This window comes from Protopterus annectens, chromosome 8.part0 (genome assembly GCF_019279795.1).
Source record: "Protopterus annectens isolate FY-2018-M chromosome 8.part0, PAN1.0, whole genome shotgun sequence".
Taxonomy (NCBI): domain Eukaryota; kingdom Metazoa; phylum Chordata; order Ceratodontiformes; family Protopteridae; genus Protopterus; species Protopterus annectens.
This window is the reverse complement of record NC_056741.1, coordinates 347,954,480-347,968,847: the sequence shown is the minus strand read 5'-3', so window position 1 is coordinate 347,968,847 and position 14,368 is coordinate 347,954,480. Positions and strand designations below refer to the sequence as shown.

At 35.6% G+C, this 14,368-nt stretch overlaps 1 protein-coding gene across 3 annotated transcripts in view; it reads left to right on the top strand.

Moving 5' to 3' along the window:
* Positions 1-14,368, top strand: part of LOC122808802 (alpha-2-macroglobulin-like) — a 476,844-nt gene that overhangs the window by 329,462 nt on the left and 133,014 nt on the right. For all 3 annotated transcript variants that reach the window (XM_044079853.1, XM_044079854.1, XM_044079855.1), the window contains one exon: positions 12,917-13,137. In XM_044079853.1, the coding sequence (XP_043935788.1) occupies positions 12,917-13,137 (221 nt within the window). The remainder of the gene's footprint in view (positions 1-12,916; positions 13,138-14,368) is intronic.

Here is a 14,368-nt window from a genome sequence, read left to right as displayed (position 1 = left end):
GTATGTGCTATGCGTTGCCTCTTTGCCAAGGCCAAGGCATACTGAGCACGCCTCCTTCTGCCTACTGGGGCAGGCTCAGGTTGTTCCTCCTCTGAGTCACACTGTACCTGTGCAGGCCTTGGCAATGGTGGGGAGCTGTTTGGCCCTGCCCCATGCTGTTCCTGCTGCAGCTGTTTTCGCAGCATCATATTGTGTAGCATGGCACATACCATGACAATTTGGGTACATGTAGTTGGTGAGTACTGCAAGGTTCCACCAGATGTGTCCAGGCACCAGAACCGTGACTTGAGTATCCCAAACACATGCTCGATTATGTTTCTTGTTTGTGCATGTGCCTCATTATGCAGTTCTTGTTCGGGTGTGTGTGCATTTCTGATGGGTGTCATCAGCCACGGCTCCAGTGTGTATCCAGCCTCCCCCACTAGGTGACTTTCAGGGATGTCCTCATTGACAAATCTCTGGTACAGCTGCGTCAGATGCCAGATGTGGGAATCGTGATAGCTTCCAGGGTAGCCAGCACACACATTCATTATTATGCCCTGGGCATCGCACATGAACTGGCAGTTGATGGAGCGGAAGCCCTTGTGGTTGATGTAGACCCTACCCCGGTCACTGGGTGGTGCTTTGATGTGTATGTGCGTGCAGTCTATTGCACCCACTACCTCAGGGTATTCTGATATTTAGTGGAAAAGACGCATATTGCTGGCCAATGCCTCATGGGAATTGGGGAAATATACATGCTCATTGACGTGCTGACATGGCATACAGGAACTGATGCAGTACCCTCGATGCTGATGCCTGTGAAACCCCCATCATATCACCAGTTGGTCTCTGGAAGGTACCTGTAGCTAGTATTCATAGGCCAACACATACCTTGGTATCCACTGGGATGGGTTCCCCTCTGTTGGTTCTGTGTGTGAGGTGTGGCTGGCACAGCTCAACAATTTGCTGAAGGAGGTATCTGTCCACTCTATAGCGCTCCACTATCTCCAGCTCATATAGCCCCTGGTAGGTTACCCTGGGTCTGTACACTCTTCTCCGTCTCCTCACTGTGGGTTGCTCAGCAGCATTCGCAATATCACCACCCTCAGCATCTTGCATATGTTGACTTATGATAGCAATAGCAGCCCCTAACATTTTGTCTGAGTTAAGCTTTTTAAGTTTTCACTCTTTGTATACTGCAGTGTTGCAGAGTTCTTGAGAAAAAACATGGGGGAATGGTGTTTGCAGAGTTTAAAGTGCTGGGCTGGCCTGGGCTAGTCTCCTCTCTGTGTAATTGGCTGATTCTGATATATTTCACCTGGCAGCTCTGCTAGTTCTCCTTGGTTAACTTCCTACTTCTTTTCCTTCCTTTTCCCTTTCTGTTTCCACAAGGGGCAGCGCCATGCAAACAAGCGCAAAAACATGCAAACATGCGCACATGAGCACACACGTGCACACACACGCTTACACAGGCTTACATGGGCTTAGACGGGTGCACACGCACACAGGCTTACACAGGCTTAGACAGGTGCACACGCATGCACACAGGCTTACACAGGCTTACAGGCGTGCACACGGTGTTAGCATGTTTGCAAGAAATTTCAGATATATCCACGGCGTACATCTTTGGTTTCTGGGTTTCAGCTAGGACAACTGTAGACACGCCTCTTGCAATCCTGAGCAACTCATGGCAAACACAAGCCACTCTGCTCCAATAAGCTTACAGTCTTTCAGGCATACCCCCTCATGATGTCACCTATCTTCTACTCTACTACTCCCCTACTCCTACACTTACACTCTAGGGACATGGCTCATATACCAGGGAAAATTGGGATTCACTATCCTTATCCTCATTTGCATAAGATTGCCTACTAATGCTTGGTTACATCTCTCAAACTGAGCTTCTCCCCTTAGCAACCACTACTCAGTAGCCATGTTGTCTTCAGCCTGCCATTCACCTGCATGGCAGAATAATCTTTTTATTAAACATGCCTATTTTTGGCTATTTTTTAATTATTTTCTGGTTTTTAAAGCACTATGCTTAAACATCGGAGATCGGGGAAAAAAATAAAAATTAATTTTTATTATTTTTCAACCTATAAAAATGCCAATGGCCTTATATTTGGCCATTGGCATGCTTCCTCAACTGGATGCATCCTTTATTTGGAGCTGTCATAGCTCTGTTTAGCTATTTGCAGAATGGTGATCCGTTACCAACTGAGTACATTTCTGCAAATAACACTACTCTTCCATGGACAGGTTAGTGTTTCCTGGATCACAAATTTACCTAATTTGCATAGCTTTCAGCAGCAAATGAGGTAATTTGCATAACATAACACTGTCTGTGCTAGAGTAGCTTTAGAAGCTCTCATGCACGCCCCTGCCGGCTGTTGCTGGATCGCTCGGCAGACATATTGGCTGTCTGCCATCTTACACTACTCTTAGACTCCATGCAAGCCTTCATAAATCCGGCCCAAGATTTGTTAGTAATATTGCATAGGTTCTGGTTCAATCATGTGGTGTAGAGGGATGAAGCTCTGACTATGCTGACAATAGTGTCCTGTATTCAAACAACAGCACGAGCACTGGGAGAAGCCAGACAGTGGAGAATGGGCTACACACATAGCAAACAAAAGGCTTCATAGAACTGCAGGAATAAACAGTGAATGTAAAAAAGCTAAAGTAAAGCTAAGCCATATCATCCTTTTATTATCAAATAAGGAAGTCAAAGCAACATTATCTGTTGCGTCTATATCATAACATCGAAGACGCAAAATGTTGAATGCTCACAAGAGCGAAAATGCCGAAACTCGAATTCAGTATTCCCCCACACCACCCTACTAAATATATATTTCAACTCCGAGATCGCACTACAGTGAGGAAAGGGCAAATTTTCCAGTCTTCACTGTACTGCAATCTCAAAATGGACCCTCGACATTTCGGCACTTTCGCTGTTGTGCCGTTCGACATTTTCATTTTTCGATAACATAATATTGATCCTATATGTCATAGCAGCTCTCCCTACTACTTTATAAATTAAAAACACATTATGACATAGACAAAGGATTTGAAGACCAAAGGATGCAGTAACATAATAAAACACAGCAGACAAATAGTCCTAAACAGAAAGTAGTATATAAAGCTGAATATACAGAAATGTAAAATAGCCATTCCTAACACCTTTAACATTAAAAACCACTGGTAACCTACTGCTACTCTTGAAATAAGTATTTTATAAGAAGAATGGAATTCAGAGGTATTAAAACTGAGAAAGTAGTTGGCAATTTTAATAATTCCACAATAGATAGAACTACCACATACTCATTTCTTCAGTTATATTACTGAATTAACAAACATGCTCTGAGACTAGTCCTTTCATTTCAGACTGAAAGTTATGTAAGTGGAATGAATCTCAGAATTATTTAGATGTAAGTTTAGAACTGACATTCAAGTCAATGCTGACACAACATCTCATTTAATGAGCATTGTGTTGTATATAACAATGACAATTATGTTACTTTTAAATAACTAATCTATTAATGTCATCTGAGGAAAGTTTAGTATTTGACTTAGTTAAATAATGATTCACTGATATGTCACTGCCTATATTTTAGAGTTCTGTTTGTATGCACATAAATATTTTCTTAGAATTTGAGTTTTAAACATTCAAGAAGTTGTATTAACATTAAGTTGTTGGTTAAACTATTTATTTGTATGCTTAAATTCATATTATTCATAGTAAGAATGTTATAACTAGTTAGATTTCAAATGTAATATGAATTGGATATGAATTTTGATAATAGTTCTCTCACACTTCAACAACTAAAGAGAGAGATTGTAAAATGGAGAGAGAAGTGAAGAGAAGAAAGAGGTAAAGACAAAATAAAAAAACAGTCAAATATTAAGAAGTATAAATATGACTGAAAGCGAAGACTTGAACTTTAACAAGCTGAATGTAACCTAGAATCAACAAAAACACACACTCTTCCTCTTTCATATTGTGATATAGTTGTAGATTCTTAATGTATTTACTTTTAATAATACAATGTTGATAAACTATGATGGAAAAGGCTTATTTTCAAACTTAAAAAAAGCTATTGTAAGTCCTAGAGAATGAATTGATGATATATATTGTTATTTCTTATTCAAAATATTAAGAATAACTTCAGTTTTGTAGCAGACTGATGGTTAGTCCTTCTTTACTTATTTTAAATGGAGGAAAATGCTTGGAAAGTAGTACTATCTGAGCAGGCAGTTTTGGACTCCAGGGGAAAGGGGAAGTTAGAGTAATGTTATGTTTACAGTTAATAGGAGATAGTTCAAGGTTCAGGGTGTCTATAATAATCATTCGTATAACTCATGAATACATAAGCTTAGTCAATGATTACATAATCTTACACAAGATACCAATATATAGAGGAGTGATTAAAATAATACATGTAGTATAAATACTATAAAAAAAGAAATCTAAACACTACTGGCATAACATAATGACAAACTTAAATTGTACATCATTAAATACAAATGGCCTAAATAATGCCTGTAAGAGAGGGACTCTATTTAGATATTTAAGACCACTCAATTCATAAATTACTTTTTTACAAGAGATACACTTGTTACAAACTGACATTAATAGACTTAATTCCAAATTATACACTGTACTCTCAAGCTTACATAATACACAAAAAAGAAGAGGTGTAACAATATTATGGAAAAACACCATCCCTGTACCCAAAATAATTAACACTTACAATGAATGAGAAAGGTTTAATGTGTTAAGTTACATTAGAAATTAATAAAAAAAATTACACACTCATAAATCTATATTGGTTTCCTGGGATAGCTGTAAAGAAACAAATGGAACAAATCATAAATCAATCAAAAGGAAGTCTTATTATTGCAGGAGATTTCAATTGTATAACAAACAAAGAATACTCAACCTCCAGGAAAAAAAACAAAGCTATCTCCACCAGCTAAAGAACTTACAAAATTTATAGACCTAGTACATCTTAAAGACATACAAGATTATGCAGACCCGGATTTGCTCTTTTTTACACACTACTCTCAAAGACATGGAATGCAAGCAAAAATTGATAGAATATATATATATATATATATATATATATATATATATATATATATATATATATATATCCATGGATTTAAAAAAAATAGTTTAGATAGGGTAAAGACTGTAACATGTCTACTTTCGGACCATAATGCAATAACCTGCCAACTCATTATAAAACAAAATTTTAGAGATCCAATAAGACGCATATCAGCATATATAACTAATTTAAAATGATTTAAAGAATTTCTACAGAAAGACCTGGGAAATTTTCTAAAATCTAATAACATTCAAGATACCTCTAAGATATCCATCTGGGATGCCCTCAAAGCATACATTTATGGCAGAACTATATATTGGTATGCTTATAAGAAAAAGCAATGTCATAAAGATTTGATAGACCTACAAGAGAAAATAGATAAACTACAACTTGATAGTCAAAATACAAACCCAGATAAAGTACAACAGATAAATGAATTGAAAAGTAAATATTTAGAAATACTAAATAATAAAACAAAGATAAATTTACAGAGTATGAAAATCATTAGGCATTCAGTCATCCCAAAATATATGCATAAATTAGCTATAAGAACTAAAATATATAACAAGTCCAGTCATATTAAAGAAATATTTTCACCTTCCAAAAATAAAGTTTCGGACTTAGACGATATACTAAAAGAATTTAAGGACTGTTTTACAAAAATAAATGAGGAGAACATGTTAATAGATACTAATGATAAAATAAAAAAAATCATAAAGAAATATACTAAAAAATTAAATATCAATCAGATCAATATCATAGATAAACCTATCTATATCTCTGAGTTAAAATCATATATTAAAAAGTTAAAAACAAATAAAGCTCCTGGAAATGATGATATTATCCCTGAATTTTATAAATTAATCACTAAAGATTCTCTGGGCATATTGCTTGATGTTTTTAATATGGTCAAGAATTTAGAAACAGTCCCCCCATCTTGAGGTTATTACCTACTCTCTCCAATATTAAAGTCAGATAAAGACCTAATAAAATGCTCTTCTTATAAACCAATTTCTTTGTTGAATGTCGATTGTAAATTATTTATGGCTATAGATACAGACAGACTAAATCAGTTTCTTCCTTCCTTCCTTAATTGATAATGATCAAACAGGTTTTATACTGAATAGAAGTATATATGATAATATAAAAAGAATAATGTTATTAATTGATCTGGCCAATAAAATAAAAGAAAATTTAACAATAGTTAGTCTAGATAGTAATTGTGCCTTCAATTCTGTAAATTGGGAATACCGCTCATTAGTACTAGAAGAAAGCAACTTTTCTCATAAATTCATAAGACTCATTAACATTTATATGTAAATTCACAAGCATATGTTAAAATAGATCCATTTACATCAGAACCAATAAAAATAACAAAAGGAACTAAACAAGGATGCCCCCTCTTGCCGTTATTATTCACATTAGTTATTGAGCCATTTGCTAATCTTATAAGATCACATACTGACATTAAAGGGGTGTCAAGGAATAAAGATTTAACAGTCAAAATTCAGTTATTTGCTGATTATATTCTTTTTGGCTTTAAAACATTACAGTAAATTTCTCACAACTCTCTTTACTCTAATTGAAGACTTTCAAAGAAAATTGGGACTCACTTTCAATGAAACTAAAGTGAATCCTATAAAACAAAGGAGGCCCAAACATCTTCAAAAATCCAAACTGCAACACACAATGAAAACAGGAAAGAAAGCAGCAAGATCAGCATGGCTGGGAGCTTAAATTTAAAGATAAAATAAAGGAGATGAGTGCTTTCGCATTTCAACACAATGCTTCCTCAGACCTAAAAACACTATTAAAAGGTGAACATATATACTAAAACACAATGAGACAATCAATGTAACAACCAATGAAATGAATGAACACAGAGGCAGCCAAATTACATTAAATTAACAACTTCATCCCTTTTAAAGCTGTTTCAAGGGGGACAGAGCCATTTAGACCAGGAAAACCAGGAAGCAGACTTGTTAATAACCTGTTTGTACTCCACCACTAGGTTTTTAAAATTTACCATGACAGATTCATTATCAAGAGTGGACTTTCTAGATGTAACAACTGTTATTGATAATGCGGGTAACATAAATATGGCTTTGCATCACAAGGAATGCTGGAAGAATAATTTATTAGCTGGTGATAGCATACATCCAAGACATATTTATCCAAACATTGTCAAAGGACAATTTGCTCAAGCATCTAAGTTAAATACACATGATAATAAGTTTAATGACACTCTGGATAGTATGAGAGTGAACTTTTTAGTGAGAGGCTATAATAGGGATATGTTACATAACCATAGTGCACTTATAAAGGATGGGAGAAACAATGATAGATATAAACCATACTACTCCTCTGATCATGTCAATACAACTAGGGGCACAGTGGAATCTAGATATGGGCCAGATTGATTTAGATTTGTTCTTAGTTATACTACTGACATTGACACTATATGCAGTGTTATACATAAAAATTTGAAATTCCTTGTCACCGATGAAAAGACTAAGAGTTTGTTGGGTCATTTTCCTAAGTTTTTTATAGGAATGCTCCAAACTTAAAAAGACAATTATGTGGGAGGACATTCAGAAAAGGGGGTCCACTCCTTTCAGATAGGAAAGGCACATTTCCTTGCAAATGTTGTTGTGCCTATGCATCCATTTCCAACATACAGACCTTTATACACCCTAGGTTAGATTTCACCTTCATACCTACAGTATATGCAGATTGCGCAACTGAAAATGTAGTTTATCTGATGACATGTAACTCATGTTCCAGTTTCTGTGATGGCAAAACTAACAAGTGATTGAAAAACAGGATACACAGACACCTCTATGACAAAGAAGAAGAAGAATAGTAAGAATGCCTTAACCAAACATATAATGGAACACTTTGGACATAGATATTTCCTTTGAAGTGTTGCAATGCATGTATATCAATGGGAGGGGGGTGATGTAACAGGACACACTGAAAGAGCAGAATTACTTTGGATCTTGAGATTGCTTGGAGACATTTTTCCTGGTCTAAATGGCTCTGTCTCCATTAAACCAGCTTTAAAAGGAAGGAAATTGTTAATTTAATGCCATTTGGCTGCCTCTGTGTTTATTAATTTCATTGCTTGTTACATTGATTGTCTGATTGTGTTTTAGTATATATGTGCACCTTTTAATAGTGCTTTTAGATCTGATGAAGTATTGTGTTGGAATGCAAAAGTGCATATCTCCTTTACTTTATCATTAAATTTATGCTCCCAGCTGTGGTGATCTTGCTGCTTTCTTTCCTATTTTCAATGAAAATAAGACAAAAATCTTGCCTATAAATTATGATAATAAAGATATACATGAAGAGTTTAAGAAATATATAGTTAAAGAATTGCAGTTAAAGTATTTAGGAATAGTTATTGCAGAAAACATCAAAAAGATAATAGATGTCAATTATGAGTCTAGTCTAGCAAATATAGAAACCCTTATAAGTAATTAGAATAAATACTTTTATACCATGGATGAAAGACTTCTATTATTGAAATGATTATTCTTCCAAAAATTGTATATGTAGTACAATCTCTTTCTTTACCTCCACCCAAAACTATTATAAAGAAATGTAACTCTATAATCTTAAAATTCTATGGTTTCCCAAATAAACCGAGAATAGCACTAAATAACCATGTCAGAGACTGGTCAAATGGGGGTATTAGTTTACTAGATCTCAAATTATATTCTATTGCATCTGTCATCAAAACAGTAATTTTATGGTCAAATCCCTATTATACTGCTAAATGGAAATCCATTTTTTGATATTTTTAATTCAATCTACCTTTTTGACACACCCTAATAAATTTATATCTCCTTATAATTCCATGTATTGGTTGTTAAAATAAGAATTTTTAAATAATTCTGCCACAAGAGTTAATTTAGACATAATTAACATAACAATAAAAACAGTGAGACCTTTTTCAAACAAAAAATCCTTCATATAAAGCATGGCTATTTCTCATTTTCCCAATAGCTTATACACAAAGCAACATCATACCGTCCAACCAATTGGTTTTGAAAAGCTTTAAAGAAAACAACTTAATATACTGGTGTCAACTGATGCACAAAGAGAATGCTTTATCCTCTCTATATATACTAGATAAATTCAACTTGGAGAAAGAATTATGGTTATATGTTTAAAACTGTGTACAATATGCTGAAGCAAGAATATAATTAATGCAACAAACAGTTTTATCCCACAGTTTATTGATTTGTTAATGATTTATATACAGCAAAAAACAGAAAGCAATAATATATTATCCAAAACATATAAAACAATACGATTAGAGGTACAATATGTTAAAGAATTGTATTGGAAATATTTTGAGATTCTAAACAAAGAATCCCCAAGTGAAGAAGATAAACAATTAATTTTAAAATCACGTAAACTAACTACATCTTCAATTAAATGGAAATTGTTCTCTTGGAAATATATGCACAGATCATTTTATACACCACATAAAATAGAAATCATATCTAAAACTAGAAGCACTTGTTGGAGATGTAAATTAGATGTGAAAGTTGATTGGGAACATATATTTTTTGAATGTGTTGAAATTAAAAGATACTGGTGAAAAATTAACAATTTTTTTTACAAGCTTTATTCTCTGAAAAATTTATATAGATCAAATCCTTGATCCTCCTCAATGCTCCAATACCAGATTGTGTTCCAATACCAGAATGCCATTAGCAGCACATTTTAAATCATTCTGTTACATTAAGCTGGTTAGGTACATCACTCATAAGCATCTACTTAATTGGAAATCCACTGACAGTTCACATGCAAGGTACATTAAAGATAGCATATCAGAAAGAATTTACAATATTATGTTTGCATGAAAAGAAAAGTTTAAAGATTGTGGCTGTAGAGTGGTATTTTATTAGCACTTATACAGCTACTAATAAAAAAATGGGATTTATCTTTTATTGTGTTTTTTATTTCTTTACTGTGGAGATTGGATTCAGCCAAGAACAGCCCTACAAAGATTATCTTTTTAGGCCTCTTCCTGGCTGAATCTCCACCCCCTTTATGAGTTGCAGCCAATTACTGCACAATTTACAACACCCGGACCTAACAGGGGACAACTCTGCCTGCAGGCCTAGGTTTATCACCATTGGTGTCGTAACAGAATTGCTGTGAAAAAAGTGTCAGTAATTGTGTTTTTTCTACTGTGATGTGACATTATTGAAAAGCAGGACTTTTAAAGTTCCACTGCTTTACAAAGTGGGAAGTGGGATGAGGTAGCTCAACCCATGAGTCTCCAGCTGATAATGGGATGGTTGGTGACCTTACCTGTATCCAGACTATGCTACTCAATTTAAGGGTGAAGAGCACAGATTAAACACGTACAGACAAAAACAGAACTCACACTATGAAAAAAATACAGTTAAACAGTAATGGAATGCAGTAAAATGCAGTTAAACAATAATGAATTGCAGTAAATAGCAATAGAATAGGGTGGCCATGGTGGTGCAGTGGTTAGCATTGCTGCCTCACAGCAAGAGGTTCTCCGGTTCGATCCTTGGCTGGGGTGCCTTCTGTGCGGAGTCTGCATGTCCTCCCTGTGGTCACGTGGGTTTCCTCCGGTGCCTCCCACATCCCAAAGACATGCTGCAGGGGGATTGGACACTCTAAATTGGCCCTAGGTGTGCATGTGTGTGTGCCTTCTGTGGAAGGTTGGGCGCCAGGCTGGCAACTCATCACCGTAAAACTCCACTGCCAATCAATGTGTGGACAAGGTGATCCGCTGTGGCAACCCCTAACCGGGAAAAAGCCAAAAGAAGAAGAAGAAGTAAATAGCAATAGAATACAGTTCAACAGTAATAAAATGCAGTTAATCAGTAAATTGCTTTAAAACAGTGCAAATGTGATAAATCACATGATAGACAAGTGCAAATGCAATAAAATAAGTGAAAATGAATGAAAAGGCAATTAGATTGGTCTTAGAGCCTCATGAAGTTTGTAAAACATCCCAGAGATGATACACTTCAGCAGAGCCTGGTTCAAACAAGCCCAAACCAGCTTAAACATGGGGTTTAAATACCACAAGAAAATGAAGATTTTAGTAACACAGAAATCTAGCCAATCCTGCTAGCCCCCACTCTTTTTACCAATCAACTTGTGCTAGAAAAGGCCCAGGCAACCCTGCTATTCTCACTAGCAGAAAATATAGGCTTTCTACAAATATAAGATGTCTGCCAGAAACACAGAAGGCAAACACAAGATGGCTGCCAGGAACACAGAAGGCAAAAACAAACAGCTCTGGATGGAGCAAGCCTGTATCTACACTATGCTACTCAATATAAGGGTTAAGAAGACAGTAAAAATCATAGAAAATCATAGATTAACCACATACAGACAAAAACAGAACTCATAGTAGGAAAAATACAGTTAAACAGTAATGAAATGCAGTAAAATGCAGTTATACAGTAATGAATTGCAGTAAATAGCATTGAAATACAGTTAAAGTGTAATGAAATGCAGTTAATCAGTAAATTACATTAAAATGGTGCAAATGTGATAAACTAGCTATAAGGCAGAGATAAAAATGATAGGCAAGTGCAAAAAGTGCAAAAAATGACAAATCAGTTAGATTGGTCTTGGAGCCTCAGGAATTTTGTAAAACATCCCAGAGATGATGCACCTCAGAAGAGCCTTGTTCAAACAAGCCTAAACCAGCTCAGATGTGGGGTTTAAATATCAGAAATAATAGAAGATTCTAGTAATACAGAAATCTTGCCAATCCTACTAGCCCCTGCTTTCTCTAGCAATCAGCTTGTGCCATACAAGGTCCAGGCAGCCCTGCTACTCTTACTAGCAGAGAAGATAGGCCCCTACCAACACAAGATAGCTGCCAGGAACACAGAAGACAAATACAAGATGACTGCCAGATAAACAGAAGGCAAAAGCAAGCAGCTTTGGCTGCAGCAAACCTGTATCAAGACTGTGTTACTCAATTTAAGGGTTAAGAACACAGTAAAACTCACAGAAAAGCATAAATTAACCACTTACAGACAAAAACAGAACTCGCAATATGCGAAAATACAGTTAAACAGTAATGAAATGCAGTAAAATACAGTTAAACAGAAATGAATTGCAGTAAATATGAATGAAATACAGTTAAAAAGTAATGAAATTCAGTTAATCATTAAATTGCTTTAAAACAGTGCAAATGTGATAAAGTATCCATAAGGCACAGATAAAAATGACAAGCAAGTGCAAATGCAATAAAATAAGTGAAAATAAATGAAAAAAGTACTTAGATTTGTCTTGGAGCCTCAGGAATTTTGGAAAACATCCCAGAGATAATGCACCTCAGCAGAACCTGGTTCAAAATGCTTCAGTAAGGAAGCTAGAACAAGAAAACATTGACATGTTAACACAAATGTTTTCCTCCTATGCCATGTACAGGATGTAGGAGAGGAAGATTTTATAAGACAAAGAGAGCATAGTGTTCAATAAATCTTGAAAAGCAAGTATTTAAGAAGGCTTAAGTACATTTGTAGAAAAAAGAAGGTGGGAGAAAAGAACATTTGAACAGGGGAAGAGATTTGTTAGTAAGGGAAGTTGGAAATGAAATAGTGAGAAGTGATGAGAAGATGTAAAACCCTCTGATGGGAGTGAGGCTGTGTTTAAGTATAGGATTCTTTATGTGACTTTAAGTCTAGCCTAAACTGAGTATCTGCAGGGTTGTATTCAATGAGTACATTTTGATGTTCCATCAGTAGTTGTGAGGCAAAACAAACAGTATGTTTGTTGAGTTGATTGCGATGTTTTCTTTATTCCAGATGGAACTGTTCACTGGGAGCGTCCTAAAAAGCCCACAGAAAAGGCATGCGAAATTTGTTGGTATCGTGCTCCTTCAGTAGAAGTAGAGATGACATCCTATGTCCTGCATGCTATGCTTTCTGTAGCCAATATGTCTGCAGCAGACATTGACAATGTAGTACCCATTGTGAAATGGATCATTAAACAGCAGGGTTCTAGTGGAGGCTTTGCATCTACACAGGTATGTCATTATTCTTTGCTCCCATAACATGTTTTCAATTTTTGTTTATTGTTTGTTAACTGGCTGGGTGGCACTAGACCCTTTCCAGCTACTACCCAGGCCATGTGACAAAGCCATCAAAGGCAACTCGCAGACTTATCTTCATCACACTGTTACATGGTGCGCAAATGCTTGACATATTTTTTTGTTTCATGTCCAGTAGAGAAAAGCAGCAAATGTCACAGACTGCTTATATGACATGCAGTACATAGTATTCCCAGAGGAGGAAATCCCAGGAGTTAATTTTTTGTTTGTTTCATCAATAAAAATGTAGAGTCCATATCTTCATTGTGACAGAGTGTGAGTGTATTGTTACAAGTAGTAAAGCTAATCACAGTCATACCATCAACCTGCAAGTCTATAGTGTGATGAATCTTGAAACCAGGAAATGAAAGAAATAATAGGAACTGTAGTCATATTTTTATGGGTTGAATTGTTTAGTCACAAGTCAAAGGGACTGATCTGTATGGAAGCGTTTTCATGCATGAAACAATAGCTAAAGAAATACATCAGTGAGTGACCCGTTTACTGACAAATGCAAGAAAAGTTACAGAAAGAAAGAAAGAAAGAAATAAGAATAGAACATTTAAGTGAAGTAAGCAAACCTTCAGAAGCCAACAAGAATTAAAATCAGTATAATTTTGTGAAAATGCAAATGTACAGAAAGAGGGTGGAATTCAGACATTGAGAAAAGCAGTTATATAACACCAGTCACTGAATGACACTAAGTGATTAAGAAATAGGGCTTGAAAATTACCCCTTATAAATAATTAGAAAGCTTGGCACCTTTCTGTAGGATGGATAGCAGCATCTCTAAATATGAACAAACTAGTTAAACAGAGCTTACCTACATACATGTTCACATCTTAACAGCTAACTACAAAATGGCAGTCTGACTTGCATGTGCTCAGTATTTATAAACATGTGCAAGCCCTTGGATAGCTTCTTAAAGGTATATACACATGCATATGGATCTACATCCTCTCTCTTAAAAAGGTTGCCCTTTATGCAAAACAGTGTGAGAGCTAGACATGCATTACTATGTACATCAGAAACAAACCACAATGTTCACGTCCAAGTTGCCCCATATCTGCTGCAAGGTTTAGAGATTGGACCACATCTCGCAACATAATGATTAGGACTAAATTTATCAACAGGGACAGTCTGCAGTGCACAGCTTGGGTTTGGAACA